This window comes from Doryrhamphus excisus, linkage group LG4, assembly GCF_037039965.1.
Source record: "Doryrhamphus excisus strain RoL-2023G ecotype Guam linkage group LG4, RoL_Dexc_Guam_v1.1, whole genome shotgun sequence".
Lineage (NCBI taxonomy): Eukaryota > Metazoa > Chordata > Actinopteri > Syngnathiformes > Syngnathidae > Doryrhamphus > Doryrhamphus excisus.
The window spans coordinates 11,187,004-11,205,413 of NC_136360.1; the positions used below are offsets into that span (position 1 = coordinate 11,187,004).

Below are 18,410 nucleotides of genomic sequence, written 5' to 3' on the forward strand. Positions count from 1 at the left end.
TGAAAACTAGACTAAACCCCACTAAATCAATTATCTTTTGTTTTGACCTCAGATGAGTTCGAGTCACAAGATTGCGTTCTTAACCCCACCTCCCTCACAGAGACAACGCGCATGCGCACACCACCAAGAGTCTTCCACATGGGTGTAAGTTGGTCCATCCTCCATGCTCCTGTCATTACTACTATCACCGCTCCATCTTAAACTTACACCTTTTGTTGTAACGATCCACGTCTTGGACTCACGGGGTGAACGCCATCCCAACTTTAAAATTCCAGAAGGAACCTTTGACTGCAGACGCTTCACGTAAGTTAGCTAACTTTTTTTTAATTAGCTCGCCTGCTAAACGGAAGCTTTTTAGCTAGTTTAGCTTCTAAAGGGACACCGACGTTATTAAAAATAAAATGAGACTTTTTGTGTTTGTTTTTGGTGTTGTCTCAGTACCAGAAATTGAAAGATGATGTTTGTAGATGATGATGTATATTTGTTTGTGCTGTTGTCTATATTTGTGGCATCAAACTTTCGTTGTGGAGATGTCTTTCCGAATTACGTTTAGGAATTAAACAGAAAGCGCCTGACCCTACAATGTGACCTGTAAAGGCTCATTATCTGTGTGTGTGTGTACGTGGCGTGATTGCTGTGGTAATGAGGTTATCTGACTCTACAAGTTATCTCTCATGCATGACCATCACACTCTTAGCTTGCACCATTTTTTCTCTCAATGCCTCAAGAGGGGGAACAAATTTCCAAACCTCGTTGGTGGCTACCTGAAGCCTGTCCCAGCTGAATTCTTGTGGTGAGAGGCAGGTACTCCTTGGACTGGTCGCTAGTCAATAACCAATAGCAAATATTACAAAAGAAAAGCCACTCATGCTCCACTATTCCACTGTGTAACCCTCCACTTATATCAGCTGAGATAGGCTCCAGCATACCTCCGCGACCCTAATCAGGATGAGTGGTATCAAAAAGGGATGGATGGAAGCCACTCATGCTTACATTTACGCATGTGGACAATTTATTGTCTCCCATTAGCATAACATGCATGTTTTGGGGCTGTGGGAGGAACCACATTGTGAGTGTCATTATATAGCATCAAATCACAACAACAGTTACAGTATCAGAGCCTTCTCCATTGTTGCCCCCACCCTCTGGATCTCTTTGCCCCATTCACTCTGTGCTTGCCCCGACCCTCCCACCTTCAAAAAACAACTCAAAACCCACCTGTTTAAATCCGTTTTTAATGTCTAACTTTTTATACCTGACTGCTGCGCCCCACTTTTATCTTTGTTTTAGTTCTGAATGAATGTTTGGATATTGTATTTAAATGCATCGTTTACTCTGTTTTTACTCAACTCTATTTTTATTTCTTTTTTCTCTACTGCGTCTTTTAGTACTCTGAAAAGTGCTATACAAATAAAATGTATTATTGTCATCTCATGGCACTTTACACATGGAGGTCACACTCGTGTATGAAAACTGAATGACTATTTGAGTCTTAGTAACCCACAAACTAAACAAGGTCATATGATTGCACAGGTCACTTGCTTAATTTTCTATTAACTACTTGTATCTGCTTGGGTTGTGTAATGCATCGTGAAAGGTCATTAGGTCATGTTTGTGTTCACACTGGTCAAAGAGTTTCGATGTTGTCTATACAGATATGACGTTTTTTAATCGGAAATGTGTTTGCCCCCAAGATTGCATTTTAAAGGCAGAATGTTTATTTTTTCTGTTTTCTCTCCATAAGCCATGGCTGTGATCAGGTTCTATGGTGATGAGGTGAAGGGGCGGAGCATCCAGCGGGCGGCCAAGCTCTTCCCACAGCTGTCAATCACCACAGAGCTTTGCTACAACGTAGAGCTGACAGGCAAGTGTTGCATACATTCGGAATACTCAACTATAACAATGATGACTTATCTTCTTTGTGGCTGTAGGCTGCGACAGTCTTAGCGCAGAACACAAGAAGATTCTCCTCTGGTTGTTTCAACCTCCACTGCAAGCAGAACTGCTGTCTGAGACACCAAAACTCAAAGAGGCCAGTGAGGCCAAACTAGTGGAGATCGGACCAAGGTACGTATAATACTGTCTTGGTGTGATGGATTTTATTCATGTTTGTATACATTTATGTTATACATTTGGTGACCTATCCAAACAAAAAACTTAACTAAAGTAAAACAGCATAAAGTATATTAATAAAATAATGTTTAGTGGGTAGCATGTTGGCCACACAGTCAGGAGATCGGGAAGACCTGGGTTCGAATCTCCACTTGGGCATATCTGTGGAGTTGCATGTTCCCCCCGTGCATGCGTGGATTTTTTTCTGGGTACTCCGGTTTCCTCCCACATTCCAAAAACATGCATTTTCTGTTAAATTTTCTGCTAGAATGGATGGTTGTTATCCCAAAGTTATTTTTTTTAAGTTGATTTTTCTGACATGTTTGTAGGCTGAACTTCTCCACGGCATGGTCCACCAACGCTGTGTCCATCTGCCAGAGTGCAGGCCTCAAGGACGTGACACGGGTCGAACTGTCTCGAAGGTTTCTTATCAAGGTGAGGGCATGTAAGAAAAGTAACTTGCTGTCTGATGTAGATTCATCATCAGTAGTAGTACTGACAAATGGTCAACCCAGTTGTAAACCTACAACAATTCTTGACCCACGATTGGAGAAACTCTGCAAACCTGCCTCTTAAATGGTATTTAACCCTAATTAAAACCTATGTACTGTTTTACCATTGTTACAAGTGTTGTTTCTGTCTTTTTCCAATGACGGGACTTTTCTTCCTCCAGCCAAAGGAGGGTGCCAACATGGACGACGTGAAGACACTAATAGACTTCCTGCACGACAGCATGACGGAGTGCATCTACGAGTATCCCATCACTTCCTTCGCCGTGGATGCCAAACCACAGCCCATCTTTGCGGTGGACATCCTGGGAAAGGGACGGGAAGCGTTGGAGAAGGCCAACGACGAGCTGGGTGAAATGCCTTTCTTTTGTTTTTTTGTCTTTCCCTCCTGTATAACTACATTTTTACTATATTATCTCAACCTGAACCTTTTTCCTCTCTTTCTTTTCTTTCTTCATGCCTTATTTCTGTCTCGCTGCTCTCTGCCTGCTAGTGGAGGTAATGGTAATAAAGTTAACATTATTGCTGCTTGGAGTCACAAGACCGCCATGATGCTTTTCATTATCTTGCATGTGTGTGGAAGCTAACACAACCATGACAGTGACGGTTGTACTGGACTTACCGCACAAAGCTCATTCTCAGTACACAAAGGTTACGCAGGGTTACGTTCCAAGCTCCTCAATGAATGACACACCCCGAATAAGCCCTAATAATGCAATTTTTTTCATACATTTGACCTTTTTAATATGACACTCGCACTAAAATAAATTTTGAATTCACTGTAGAAACGATTACAGACAGTAATTATGTAATAAGTATTAAGTACCTACACAACGTCATACCACGTCATGTCTTGAGTGAATTGACTTGTGAGACAACGCCGTCTGCTGGATCCATAGATGTAGGACCCTTTTTCCCCCCCTGCAGATTGCACCATCTTAAGTAATTACACTAATCCCCCATTTATTGTAATTAATTAGTTCTATACCCGACCACAACAAGTGAATTTCCATAAGATTCCATTTAGGAAAAAAGAAAAGAAAATTATGACAACTCATTTACGATTTCCTAAATATATATTTTTAACATTATTAGAGCCATCTAGACACAAAATGATTGTGCCTGTTGTGAGATAATTTAAACCTGCAATAAAAGCAGCATTTTTTTACTATTAATATGCCACAGTCAACCACTAATTGACAATCATCTATTAATTAATGTTTGGAAACCAGCGATCGAGTGAGGCAGCCATGTTGGACAGTAAATAGGTGATATATCTGTGAGTGCGACACACTTTCTAAACATCGTTCCTGGATGTGTCATGGTTGTGTCTGTAACCCAGGTTTGGCATTTGACTCCTGGGATCTGGACTTCTATACTTCCATGTTCCAGAGGATTCAAAGGAATCCTACCAGTGTGGAATGTTTTGACCTGGCCCAGTCCAACAGGTATGAGGAAATTAGTTTTTGTGTTTATTTGTTTTAGAAAAAAATGTAACCAATACACACTTGCCACAGCGAGCACAGTCGTCACTGGTTCTTTCGAGGCCGCATGGTGATTGACGGCCAGGAGCAAGAGGAGACACTCTTCAAGCTCATCATGGACACGCAAAAGCTCAGCAACCAGAACAACGTCATCAAGTTCTGTGACAACAGCAGGTAGGTCGAAAACAGACGTGCAGGATGCTGGATGTTTTTGAGTGATAATGAAAGTTGTGTGTGTGTGTGTGTGTGTGTGCCTGTGGCAGTGGCATCAGAGGAATGAAGTTGGAGTGCATGTACCCTAAAGATGCATCCCAAGCCAGTCCATATGAGAAGCGTCACACACTGCGGCATGTCATCTTTACTGCTGAGACGCACAACTTCCCAACTGGTCAGAACTTCAAACCTTGATATTTTTCCATCCCCCAAGAAATCACTTCTAACTCCAACTTTCAGGGGTTGCTCCGTTCAGCGGTGCCACCACAGGAACCGGGGGTCGCATCCGAGATGTCCAGAGTGCCGGGCGGGGAGGCCACGTCATCGCCGGCACAGCAGGATACTGCTTTGGAAACCTGCACATACCAGGTCCAAAAAGGCATGTGTGTTGTAAAGAAAGAAGAATAGCTTTAACACCTCCTGGCGTGCTCTTTAGGTTACGTCCTGCCCTGGGAGAATGACGGAGACGGATGGGAGTACCCGACCAGCTTTGCACCCCCGCTGCAGGTGGCCATTGAGGCCAGTGATGGCGCCTCAGATTACGGCAACAAGTTTGGGGAACCAGTGCTCTCAGGTAGGGAGATAAAACTTCACATGCAAAGTATGCAACAAAACTCTGGCTAATGTTTTCTTTGCTAGGATTTGCACGTTCTTTTGGCATGCGGCTACCCAGTGGGGAGCGACGAGAGTGGATTAAGCCCATCATGTTCAGTGGTGGTCTCGGCTCTATTGAGGATGCACACGTGAAGAAGGAGCAGCCCGAGACTGGTAACATTTTACAGTTATTTTTAGACTTTATTTTACAATGGACTAGTAATGTAGGTGCTTCATTGTTTATTGGAAAGGCTTAGTATTGAATCTCATTGGATCAGGTACAAACATTTTCCACTGAAGGATTGAAATGGAAAATTTGAAGGGTGTAAGGTCCCACTTTTTCTTATTTGAACTCGTTAAACATGCTAATATCAAGATGCCAAGATATGCTAAGCTGTTAATTAAAGAAAAACAGGATACCCCAGAACCCATGAAAATCATTTAAGACCATAAAGTCCCTCACTACATCATGGTTTTTGAAACATGAATTAATAAATTATTGCTGTTTCACTGTTGACTGTGGCCAATTATTTGGTTAAAAATATGTATATGTAAGAAAATTGTTTAAAAAAGCATAAAAATGGCTAAAAGCACAAAAATAGAAAATACAATATATGCCATAAAGGCCACAACTTGTAATAGTTGGTCACTCAGTGTTAGTAATTGTTCAGAGACCACCACCGAAGCACCAGATTTGAACAACCGACTTTTATTGCAGGTTTCAATGATCTCACAACGGACACAATAATAACAATAACCATAATTTGCATATAAAATGTGATCCATAGCAAATACATTTTTCATCTATTGGCGCATAAAAGTAAAAAGTGAAGTGCGCCCTTTGAAAAAGGAATGCACTTTGTCCCTTATTACTGTGAGATTGGAGGATGCGGAGTCAACTGACAACAACTTGTCTCATTCTCAACCTATTACAGCCAGCGTGTGTGATTGCGCATTCGATTGGCATTTCTACCATCTTTGTATACACATTTTGTCTGGCTCACAGTTTATTCTGTCCCTCTGGTGGTAGCCAGAGTTATCCACCGAGCTAGCCTCTGGTCTGCAGACTTCAAATGTGACTCTTATTTTTTTTACCACGATGACATATTGTCTTTAAAACAAACAAGCAATGTAGTTCATTTGGAACAGGTCGTTTGTCTCACATGAAAGCTGTTTATGGGGTTCAAGCTAACTTATGTAACTTGAAACTTACTTGCTCTCTCTGCTCTGATTTTGAGTAGCTCTCCAAAGAATATTTGCTTTTACTCTTTACTATTTAAAAAAAATTATAACATGATGCCTGTATTTAATGAGTACAAAATAACATAAAGACAATGGTGCTCATTGTCTATATTAGCTAATATGAATGTTAAAGAGACTATATGGGTGTTATTTCATGTCAAGATGCCTCTACTGAAGTTAAAAACGCACTTTGGACACCTTTGCCTGTACAGGTGTAGCTAATGAAGTGATTTATTTATTCATACTGATCAATGTTCCCTCATAATCCTGTGCTGCATCCTTCAAATCAGGGATGGAAGTGGTGAAAATTGGAGGTCCGGTGTACAGAATCGGCGTGGGAGGAGGAGCGGCTTCCTCTGTTCAGGTATGGCCACCATAGCCAGTCTGTTGCGTGATCACTTACCGCACCTGTGTGTGTGATTTGTCCCCACAGGTGCAAGGTGACAACTCCAGTGACCGAGACTTGGGGGCCGTGCAGAGAGGCGATGCCGAGATGGAGCAGAAGATGAATCGGGCGCTGAGGGCGTGCCTGGAACGAAGCAACGGGAACCCCATCTGCAGCATACATGACCAGGGAGCTGGAGGCAACGGTGGGAGGAGGACCTGCTACCATGTGAACATTGGAGTGATGAAACTCATTCATGGCCGCTTTTATCTGCAGGCAACGTTCTGAAGGAGCTGAGCGAACCTGCAGGGGCTGTCATCTACTGCAGCAGATTTAAGGTGCATGAGGACACACTATTGAATAATAAGAGGTTATAAAATCATCCACTCCAACCTTGTCTCCTTTTAGAAAGGCGACCCCACACTGAGCGTGCTGGAGCTGTGGGGGGCGGAGTATCAGGAGAGCAACGCACTGCTTCTCCGTCCATCAGACAGGTCCTTCCTGGAGAGGGTTTGTCAGCGGGAGAAATGTCCCGTAGATTTTGTGGGAAACATTACCGGCGACGGCAAGGTGCGTCTCCACCTGGATCGAGTTGATGCGTATTTTGTCAGGTAACCCCTTTGCTTCTTTCATCCTCAGATTGTGCTGGTGGATGACGAGGATAAAGGTCACGAAGCAGTCAGCGGGGGTCGTCATCCTGTTGACTTGCAGCTGGAGTGGGTCCTGGGGAAGATGCCCCAGAAGGAGTTTAAGATGGAGCAGTTGACCCCAACCCATCGGCCGCTGCTCCTTCCTGCACAGCTGACGATCAAAGACGCCCTGGCCAGAGTTTTACGTTTGCCTGCTGTGGCATCCAAACGCTACCTGACCAATAAGGTTTCTTCACTTAATATTTTTTCACTTGATAGATTTTATTGCTGGTGCAGCCACGCCTCCTTAACAACCACACAGCTTAACCTAGAGTGACCCGATAATAAATAAATAAATACATTGATTAACCATCCCTACACGAGACACGTTGTGAGCTTTAATGCCTGTGTGTCCTGGCGCAGGTGGACAGGTCTGTGACGGGTTTGATTGCTCAGCAGCAGTGTGTTGGCCCTCTGCACACTCCTTTAGCAGACGTGGCTGTTGTCGCTCTGTCGCAGTTCAGCCTTGAAGGCGCGGCCACGGCCATCGGAGAGCAGCCCATCAAAGCACTTGTTAGTCCCGCAGCAGGGGCTCGTATGGCTGTCGGAGAAGCTCTGACCAACCTGGTGTTTGCCCGAGTCACAGCACTGAAGGTGGGGGGGGGGCAACCTGTAAAAACAAAAGTATTTTCACTTTTCATCGTGTTGATCTCATCTTAGTTTATGATCACATGTTTCAGGATGTGAAGTGCAGTGGCAACTGGATGTGGGCCGCCAAGCTACCTGGTGAGGGGGCATGTCTCTGGGAGTCCTGCAAAGCCATGTGTAAGGTCATGGGTCAGCTCGGGGTGGCCATCGACGGGGGCAAAGACTCTCTCAGTATGGCCGCTCGAGTGGGGAAGGAGACTGTCAAAGCTCCAGGTACAGTCTGAGAGTGACCTCCACTTGAATAAACACTGTACCTCAAATAAATTCAGTTGTCTGAGTGACAACTATGAATGCTACCACCATGTATTTACTACAACACCATGTCTGAATAGCAGACAAGTAGAAAATACTGCTGTAGGATAAATTCCACCTCTAAATAATCAACAAAAAGCATTGTTCAGCATAAATAAGAGTTTAAGTGTACTCCATTATAAGTGATTGTAGCAGGTTTGTTTTTACGCTTTCTCTCTGGTTCTATTTCAGGAGCCCTGGTTATTTCCGCCTATGCGGTCTGTCCAGACATCAGTGCCACTGTCACACCCGATCTTGATGATCCAGATGGCACAGGTAATATACATAGACGGCACTGATCTTTCCTGATCTAAAGCTTTACTTGGCATCTGTCTGCAGGCGTCTTGTTATGGGTTCCCATCAGTCCTGGCCACCACCGCCTGGGAGGTTCTGCTTTGGCTCAGTGCTACAGTCAGCTGGGAGACTGCTCTCCTGACCTGGACCGGCCAGAACTTTTGGCTGCCTGCTTCAATACCACTCAGACCCTGATAAATGGTCAGTTTGCACTTCATGCTTTTCATTGTTTTGGGATAGCCACCCATTGCATTAGTAGGAAAACATTTGTTTTTATTGAAAAAGACAATAATGGAAAGATATTATAGATGTTTTTGTGTTTAATGTTTGCTTTGGTTAAGATACAAATTTAAATATAAAAAGAGCTGCCATTTCCTCACTGACTCACAAGCAGCACGGTATTTAAATCATTAATAGTAGTTGAAGTAAAGCAGATGTCACAAGATGAGGCCTAAAAGGGGAACTGCACAATTTTGCTCATCATGCACAATCCTGATGTGAAACATGAACACATATTTCTTTTCATTTTCTCTGCATTCTAGCACAAGAAAACAAGTTAATATGAGCTGGCTAACAACAGATGTCATGGGAAATTCCTATCTTGACGCTAAAGCCTCACAAAAATAAAATGCCCATGGTGTTCCTTTTACATAACTGACTTCTGACTGACCAATCTACAGTGATATTGTTATTGTAGCAGCGAACATGAAAAACAATTTTTATCGGGGTGGACTAACAAGACGACTTGCTAACCGCTCGTCTCCGCGTCATTCACAGGCAGAAGGTTGCAGTTCCCCTTTAAGCCTCAGGGTTCCAAGTTTAAAGAAAAAAGTATACACCGGAATTACAGTATTTCTACTGAAATAAACTAGTATTTCAAGTAGTACTTTTTTTTTAAAAAAAAAAGCTTAATATGATATAAGGAAGATGTACAGTTTTTATTTGGAGGGTTTAATGTCTTTTTCAGATCAGCTACTGAGTGCAGGACATGATGTCAGCGACGGAGGACTCATTTCCTGCCTGCTGGAGATGGCGTTTGCAGGAAACCGCGGGATCAACGTGGACCTGTCATCACAGGGAGACGAAGGAGGTGAGAAAGCGGGCCACCTTATTAGGTACACCAGCACAATCTTTGATCCGGATGTTGTATCAGATGCGTGCCTAATGGAGTGGCTATTGAGAGTATACTCCTCAAAAGTAGGTCATAAACCTTGACTAATGCAGCGTCCTATCGACTGTGCAGTCATGGAGCTGCTCTTCAGTGAAGAGTTAGGTCTGGTTCTGGAGGTGTCCCAGTCCGACGAAGAAAACGTGTGCCGGCGATACCGTGACAACGGTTTGACGTGTCACCATATTGGCAGAACCTGTGGTTTTGGTCCAGAAGCCATGGTGAGATGTCAACCTCATCCCCTCCAAGATCTTCCCTTGCATCTTCACACGCTCGCTTTCCCTTTGCAGGTGACTGTGCGAGTGGACGGACAGGGAGTGCTAAGTGAACGCTTGCCCTGCCTCCGAGCGTTGTGGGAGGAGACTAGTTTTCAGCTGGAACGCCTGCAAGCCAATGAGCAGTGTGTTCAGCAGGAAGAGGAGGGGCTAGCCAGGAGAACACAGCCTACTTTTAAAGTGACCTTTGACCCCTCTGAAGTGCCCATCCTCAAACAGCCTGCTGGTAAGTCAGAGATGCATCATCATCCTACAGTGTAACATCCAGGATTACAGAACTCCACCAGTGTGTTTGGCCTTTTTTAATTGGAGCTTGTGATGCTAGCCATACAACAGGAAATAAAACTACTCTAGACAACTGGCAGTGCCTACAATGGGCCACTAGGGGGCAGTATCACTTTGCAACCTTCCATTCCCTTTCAGTTTTTTTATATTTTTGTTTTATTTTGTTTTTAATATTATGACTTTATTCCCTTAATATTAAATATAACTAAGTGTAACTTTTGCCCCAAACTAATTGTTTCTCATGTTACAACTAAAAAATATTGTTTTTCTTTACATGTAAACTCTATGCTCCTTAAATGACAATTTTTCCTCAATAGTTTGACTTTATTCTCGTAAAATTACAGCTTTTTATGGTGAGTGGGATTTTCCAACTATTTCAACTTTCTCGTATATTTTCCTCCAAAATGTCTTCCTCATATTTTAAATTTTACCTATTTTCTTACACTTACACTTTGTTTGTTCCGACTTTTAAAATGTGTTTTTAGAATGGGCCTCTCTTTTGATCTCTCTATTGATCTCTGAAACGTAACAACCTTATTTCCTATGGGACTACAGTAATATGAACTATTCAATGACATGTATGTATGTATCCTGGAGCAGCAGTCCAGCCTCGTGTGGCCGTGGTGAGAGAGGAAGGCAGTAACGGCGACAGAGAGATGTCCGTCTCTCTCTACATGGCAGGCTTTGAGGTTTGTACTCTTTTCATTTGATGCACCATGGAAGCCATGACGTCCTCGGACACTAACTCTTCGCCTGTGCTTGTGTGCAGGTGTGGGACGTCACCATGCAGGACCTGGGCTCCGCCTCCATCACACTGGAACCCTTTAAAGCCGTGGTGTTCGTTGGCGGATTCAGCTACGCCGACGTGCTGGGATCGGCCAAAGGCATGTTCTGTATAAAGGACACGTTGATGATGACGGTTACACTACCTACTCTATATTATACCAGATTGTCTGTCACCTAAAGGTTGGGCCGCCACTGTCTCCTACAATGCCACAGCCAAAGCAGAATTTGACCGCTTCCGCCACAGAGGAGATACGCTGAGTCTGGGAGTGTGCAATGGCTGCCAGCTGCTCGCCCTGCTGGGCTGGGTGGGAGAGGGCCAGGATGGCGCTGGTGAGATGAATATCATACATCTTAACATGAAGACCACTTAGCTTTTGATCTCCTGAATCTTTGTGTAGTCCATTAAACAATAAGAGCTCCCCAAAGGGTCACTCGATTAAGTGTGACTCATTCATTCATTGACGGATTGAAGAATGACTCTGCTGTTTGTCCTCCAGCATCACAAGTGGTGCTGACCCACAATCAGTCCGGCAGGTTCGAGTCACGCTTTGTCAGCGTTGGAATCCAGGCATCGCCGTCCGTGTGGCTTGCCGGCATGGAGGGCTCGGCTTTGGGAGTGTGGGTCGCTCATGGAGAAGGTATATATCATGGTCATCCAAAAAATGGCTATCAAAACCTTTTTGAATGTATAAATACTAGGGCCGTCAAATTATTACAATTTGTAATCAAATAAATCAGTTTTCAAACGAATCATGATAAATCGCCATTTGCCAAAATGTGTGAAACATGACAATCTTTACTGTATTTTGTATTTCATGAACAGAAAGATGATAGAATTCTACACAATTGTAGCAGCTCCAAATGAACTGAAATATTAAACCAAGCTGTAAGATACCGCACGTCTGAACACGTGTTTTCCTAGCACTAGTCTGTTTAATAGTGGCGGAACATTTGAATCACACTTGAACAGTGTTATAATGAACAATGATGGATTGCGTTCAAAGACATAACGTAATTTAATGTGTCTGAGTGTACATTTATTTTCTGGGATTTCCAAAAGGCAGATAATTGTACTGTAATCTGCATCCTATTTATTTAGACATATACGCACATACACGCATAATAAAGATGTTGTAATGTTTGGAGTGTCTGTGACGATAAGGAAGTATCGAACTACAGATGTTTTTTGAGGTTATGATTGAGGATATTGACTTCCCTGATAAATACAACCATCCAACCATATCAAGAGTAAAGTAAAATTTGATATCAGACTCAATCAAGCAATTTGACATTGTTTACGACTCAAGTATTTATTTCCTCCCATCATTCACTTCCTGCAGGTCTGATGCAATTCCGCAGCGCTGAAGCTCTGGATAAGATCACCTCCGAAGGCCTCGCCCCCATCCGTTACCTCAATGACCAGGGACAACCCACAGAGGACTACCCTCTGAACCCCAACGGCTCCCCGCAGGGCATTGCGGGGCTCACTTCCAAGGATGGCAGGCACCTGGCCATGATGCCCCACCCGGAGCGCTGCACACTGGGCTGGCAGTGGCCGTGGGCCCCGCGGGACTTCAGATCTACCCTCAAACAACCTTCGCCGTGGCTCCGCCTCTTCCGCAATGCTGCTGCCTGGTGCAGCGATGCACACTAAGAACACAGACAACATCTTACTGTTACTGCTGTACTGTCTCATTCCAGCCATCAGTGTATTTGTGTTTTTAGGCTGCCTTAACACTGCCTTAAAAACAAGTGAATGTCAATGGGATTTGAACAAGTGCTATGGAAAAACAAATAAAATCTTTTTTTGGAGAGAAAAATATTTATTTATACATAAAAACACAAATAACACATTTACAAATGCTATAAGATTCAGAAATTATTTACTTAAGCGATAGCAATTTAAACTAAAATTGTGAAGTGTTTTCAGTTTCTGATGCCTTATCTCCATTCTTTTAAAGCTGCACCCCTTGAAGGAATGTAATACAACTGCATCGCCTAACGTGAACTCCCCATCCCTCCTGTGCTGGCAGGGTGTCCTCTCTGGTTAACATTGATGACGCAGAGGAGCAGCAGGATGACCACCACCAGGTCATCTAAGACCCCCAAAAGCCCACACAGGGAGGGGTCTGCCTTCATTGAACTTGATGATGGCGATGAGGAGGAGGAGATGGAGACCACAGTACCAACACAACACAGAGCCACCCTCAAGAAGAAGAGCCCTACGAGACCCCCGATGGTGCCCAAGCTGCGGACCATGAGCTGCAGAAGGAGAGGTGCATCACACAGGTAGGCTCTTATCTGGATGGAAGGGGGAAATGTTGCAATTTATCGAAAATGTGATTTCACATTTTAGAGAAAAGCTCATGTTTTTAATTTTACTAATTATTTGCAGTGCATGAGAAAGTGGAAAGTGTTGCTGCCCTCTTGTGGCGTTAAGATTTTTTTTTTTAATATCAGGAGGTTGTCAAATTGCTATTGCAAATATTTTTTGACCTGGTGCCAATGAGACAACACGGTGGTTATTTGCTTTTGTAGAGCACACCCATGGTGACTATCGGTGGTGAATTCAAATTCATTGAAGCATTCGTGGGTGGCACAGCGGTCTCGTGGTTAGCGCGCAGACCTCACAGCTAGGAGACCAGGGTTCAATCCCACCTGTGTGGAGTTTGCATGTTCTTCCCGTGCATGCGTGGGTTTCTCCGGGTACTCCGGTTTCCTCCCACATTCCAAAAACATGCTAGGTTAATTGGCAACTCCAAATTGTCCATAGGTGTGAGTGTGAATGGTTGTTTGTCTATATGTGCCCTGTGATTGGCTGGCCACCAGTCCAGGGTGTACCCCGCCTCTCGCCCGAAGACAGCTGGGATAGGCTCCAGCACCCCCCGCGACCCTCGTGAGGAAAAGCGGTAGAAAATGAATGAATGAATCAAGTATTCGTGTTCATGCACAATGTACACTTACCCTTCTAGGGGCTCCAGAATAACGTTTGTTGTAGTCTGTTATTTCCCCAAGAACTTCCTTGGACTGCTGATCTGATCGGGTGTCGTTGAACAGATGACATATAGCGCTGACCTGAGTAGTCATTTTCATTATTCCTAATGTCCATATATAGTACTTTTTTGTACACTAGTTACACAAACATTGTATATAATTAAGAGTATATTACCTTTTGTCTACAAAGAGGACAGCTGATGGGGTCCAACCACATGCCGTGTCTCCAGTAGGTGATCAAACACGGAGCTGCAATTACATGGAACCATGTTTATTGGGGTTTTTATGGCAGATCCTCTGAGGTTTTATTTGTTTTTTAGAATGATGCGGTGGGGCTTATATGGCCGCCCTGAAAAAAGAGGTAAGTGGGCCATGTAGCAGGTGTGTCACGTGCCATAAAAGGTGATGGAAAAGCACAGATGCTTTTTTTAATATATTGTTATAATAAGTGTCACTTGCATATTTGGATTATAGATTGATTGCATAAAAGTATAAAATAAAATCCCGTATGATTCCTCCCCTAGCAAAATATTACACATTAGATTTGTTAAAAGGACAGTTATAAATCAGATCATTTTCCTAATGCACAAAAGGATCAATATTTCTTGACATCCTCTTCCTTGTCATTTCTATCCACCCAATTGATAACTCAAAATGTGTCTTAACTGCTACTGTTACTGGCTAAATGACATTTTTCCCTGAAAATAATGATGGCGAGGCAGGGCAGTGTTACCGTGGCAACTGTTAGTGATTAAAAAGATGGAACAGATGGTCTCTGTGGTGGTGTACATCAACAGACGTCGCACTATGTGTGTGTGTGTGTGTGTGTGTGTGTCTGTGTGTCTCCTACCACAGAATAAATGTCCACAGTTGGTCTGAACTGGGAAGCTGGCGGTCTGCAGGCACACTGGACAGTGGCAGTCTGGATGACTGGTTAATGGATAAAAGCGTGCAGACTCCTGCAGGAATGAATGCATTACAGTGTGCCAAGACGGCAATAAGATGTATGAAGCAACAAGTAGATCAAAACTAACCACAATAAAAGGGAGTGTCTCAGCAGTTTTACAACCTCTATGCTTGCAACCATGCTACTGTTAGCCTAAATTCATAATTCAATATGTCAAAGATGCAAACCGAGGACGTGAGAAAGGCAATAAGTAGAAACAACAAATCCTCACCATCCTGGGCAGTGGGCAGTGGCTGCTGGTGCAGGATAGGATAGGTAGAGTCTCGGGCCAGCGAGACCGGGTGACCCTGACCTGCTGGACCTTGAGAAGGAAGATGGTGCGATCTGCAGTGTGACACCACACCAAGATAAACACATACACACAATGTTATCATACCTGCTGCTGGCTATGGCTAGACGTAATGTCTAGCTAAAGATCCTCTTTAAAACAGGAACGTGCTGCCTTTAAGGACATACAGTACATGTTAATCAAAGATGTGCTACATGACAAAAGTGCTCGGAATCATCTTCAGAAATGCTGCTCATGAATTATCTATATGACAATAGCACTCTGCTGTTTTTAAGCACCTGCAAAAACGCAAGTCAAAGATCCTCTAAGTCAGGAGCGCTTTACTGGTTTGTAGAATATGCTACAGAAACACTAGCCGGAGGTCCTCAAGATGACAGGCACTCTGCTGATTTAATGCAAAATGCTGGTTAAAGATCCTCTATATGATGACAATGCCCTGCTGTTTCTAACCACCTGCAAAAGATGTAGGTCAAAGATCCTATATATTACAGGAGTGCTCTGCTGTTTTGGGGAGTCTGGTACAACAATGCTTGTCAAAAAACTCCTCTATGACCGGAGTGCGCTGCTGTTTTTAAGAATGTACTACATGAAACGCTAGTCAAAGATCCTCTATATTACAGGTGGACTTTTCTTCAGGAGGACTCGTCAAGGAATCTATATGACCATAGCGCTCTGGTGTTTTTAGGAACCTGATGTAAAAATGCTTGTCAAGTTCCTCTTTATGACAGAGCACTGTTTTTAGGAATGCTGCTCCTGGTTTATATGACCATAGCATTCTGATGGTTTTTAGGAATCTGATGCAAAAATACTTGCATATATACAAATACATGCTAGTCAAATGGTGAGTGTTCTGCTGTTTTTAAGAATGTACTACAGAAACATTATCTTAACGATATACCTCTATATTAATTATTTTAGAAATTGGATACAAAAAATGCTACTCAAACATCCATTGTGTACTGTTTTGGGAATATAATAATAAATATGTTGGGTGTTCCACCTTTTTGAAGTGGAAGCCTGATCTGATATTTTGGGGTTTTTATCTGCAAACAAACTACCTTAAGTTTTGCAGCATCAATGTCCATGTGATGTATGTAAATGTAAGCGGACAGGTGTCCTAAAATGGCACTGCATGGCGTAAAGACACTCACCTGGGCTAGGAGACGGAGCAGTAGGTGTGTGCATGGAAAGAGGCTGGTGATGGCTTAAGGAAGTAAAAAGTCAGCATGTCCAGCATCATCTAATGAGAGCTGTGTGTTAATCATCAACCACTATCAGCTCCTCTCTCAGACACTCGTACAGCTTGCTGGGAAGCTTTGGTGCAGGCTCATCAATGGCACATAAACCTGCAACAGATTGGCTACATTACAAAAACACTGTCAAAATGAGTATTCTCAGTGTGGGTCACATGACTGTACGGAGGGTTCTCACCAGATGTGATCCCTCCCACATAAAAGTAGGCTAGAGCTGACCTCGGCAATAATTTACCCAAAGTAGACTGTGCCAACATTGAAACACCAACACTTACCAAACTGTACTAGCCATCATAAAAGCTTTCTTTTCTGCACAGGCAATGTTTTTATTAAGTAACATTCTTAACTGTCACACTGTCTGAAGATTAGTACAATATGTATAATAAAACTAAAATCAAGTCAAACTACTCACCCTACTCACACATTACCAAGACAGGCAATAGAAAGGGAACAGCAAAGCATTTGCAGAGCGATACTGTCACCTAGTGGCCTTTTATTGGCATTGTTGCAATGAAAGCATATTTATTACAGTATTCATTTGTCTATGTACTGTAATAGCTTGTGTGTTATTTCACATAAACACTCCAATTACCGCCTTGATTCAATTCGCCACAGAGTCTATAGTTGCCGGGTGTCTGGTTTACAAAAGCAAATAACCGCCAAGGTGAAACATTTGCATTGACTGCTGTGACTGCAGCTACAGCTGCATGTGATGTATCATGAGTGGTCCGTTTTATCTACCTCTGCATGCTCTTTAAAATATTGGTGGCGCTGCTCAGTTGTTGGTGTGAAAGCCACGCGTGTTAAATTACACTTTTGCTGCACTCATCAGCACCACTAATGCTGGCTGAGCAGTTTGAATCTTACCACTATTACAACATTGGTTCTATTTTCTGCTGTGTTGTGCAATATACTTGTTCATAAACGGCCATGCTTGCCCCTTTGCCATTACTGGTAGCCTTCTATGCTGACGTCACAGATACACCCAATTGGGCGATGTGACCTCCTCCACACGACCATGTCATGAATGGCGCTGCTAAATATTGACATGACCGCCCTGCACCTCCTCATACTGCAGGTCATCTAAAAATAGCAGCAGCTTTGTGAGTGAGTCGGTGAGGGTCAGGGTCTGAGCAGAGATAAAAAGTGAGGCCATCATATTGTAGTGACGGTAAGTAGAGAGGCTCACCAGGATAAAGTCCACACTAGTGACAATGCACATTTAAGGAGGGTGTACATGAGCCCTTCTTTTTATGAATAATGCATGGAAATGCTGCAGTGGAATATGTTACTAAGATCCTGGATGATTATTCCTTCTATTGTGCATAAAATAAGTGACATACCCATAGAGGCCTTATCTAAATTCCTTTTTTCCTCACATTTATTGTATTTCTAAACTACTCTGCTAATAATAATCTCTATCTTTTGGGTGTATTTCTATTATAGACATCAGTCTTTTATAAGTTTTATACTGCAAATTATTTTTAAGGACTTTAATGGTTAAGTAAAACATTTAATTTTAATATTGTTTTAATTTAATGGTTTTTGTAAATTACATATTTTTTTTATATTTTACATTTGTTACTCTTAACTTAAGAGATCCATGCATCTTGCTTTATACGGTTTGAGTTTTACTCCATTACTGCAAATAATATTTAAACAATTTCCATAAAGTATAATTATTTTCCTGTTATATTTTTTTTATTTTGTCTTTTTTTCCAGTTTATTTATTATCCATTATGAATATTGACAAACATACATTTTTCAGTACCTGCACCACAGTTATGCAAAAAAGTATTATTTTTGCTTGACTTTTACTATATTCTTAATTCCCTACACATGAATGTATAAACTTTATCAATGATGAGCATAAAAAGTGAACTATGAATGCGATCAAATCCAACAGACGTTCTCAAGTCGCTCGTATCGCTC

The 18,410-nt window shown here is 42.7% G+C and overlaps 2 protein-coding genes across 3 annotated transcripts; one reads left to right on the plus strand and one right to left on the minus strand.

The window, feature by feature from the left end:
* The first annotated feature begins 96 nt into the window (after positions 1–96).
* On the plus strand, positions 97–12,785 carry pfas (phosphoribosylformylglycinamidine synthase). Its single transcript, XM_058073560.2, has 28 exons — positions 97–303; positions 1,745–1,864; positions 1,932–2,067; positions 2,442–2,547; positions 2,786–2,972; positions 3,964–4,069; positions 4,139–4,279; positions 4,369–4,493; positions 4,559–4,687; positions 4,755–4,892; positions 4,958–5,086; positions 6,445–6,518; positions 6,588–6,744; positions 6,816–6,877; positions 6,948–7,109; positions 7,179–7,415; positions 7,592–7,822; positions 7,909–8,089; positions 8,360–8,443; positions 8,507–8,662; positions 9,429–9,551; positions 9,705–9,850; positions 9,920–10,130; positions 10,790–10,878; positions 10,959–11,073; positions 11,156–11,305; positions 11,473–11,613; positions 12,316–12,785. Exons 2-28 carry the CDS (start codon positions 1,747–1,749, stop codon positions 12,627–12,629), a joined length of 3,948 nt encoding a protein of 1,315 aa, XP_057929543.2. The 5' UTR covers positions 97–303; positions 1,745–1,746; the 3' UTR covers positions 12,630–12,785.
* Positions 12,786–12,849: 64 nt separating this feature from the next.
* On the minus strand, positions 12,850–16,515 carry LOC131129739 (E3 ubiquitin-protein ligase RNF170). 2 transcript variants are annotated; one of them, XM_058073566.2, is made up of 6 exons: positions 16,377–16,515; positions 15,148–15,260; positions 14,820–14,928; positions 14,145–14,218; positions 13,940–14,050; positions 12,850–13,276 (listed from the first exon to the last, which is right to left on the minus strand). In XM_058073566.2, the coding sequence occupies exons 1-6, from the start codon at positions 16,408–16,410 to the stop codon at positions 12,974–12,976; spliced, it is 744 nt and encodes a 247-aa protein (XP_057929549.2). In that variant the 5' UTR covers positions 16,411–16,515; the 3' UTR covers positions 12,850–12,973. The 2 variants fall into 2 exon arrangements, with proteins under 2 accessions (XP_057929549.2, XP_078646258.1); XM_078790132.1 differs by lacking the exon at positions 16,377–16,515 and adding an exon at positions 15,313–15,375 and having other exon boundaries at positions 15,148–15,237.
* Positions 16,516–18,410: the final 1,895 nt, after the last annotated feature.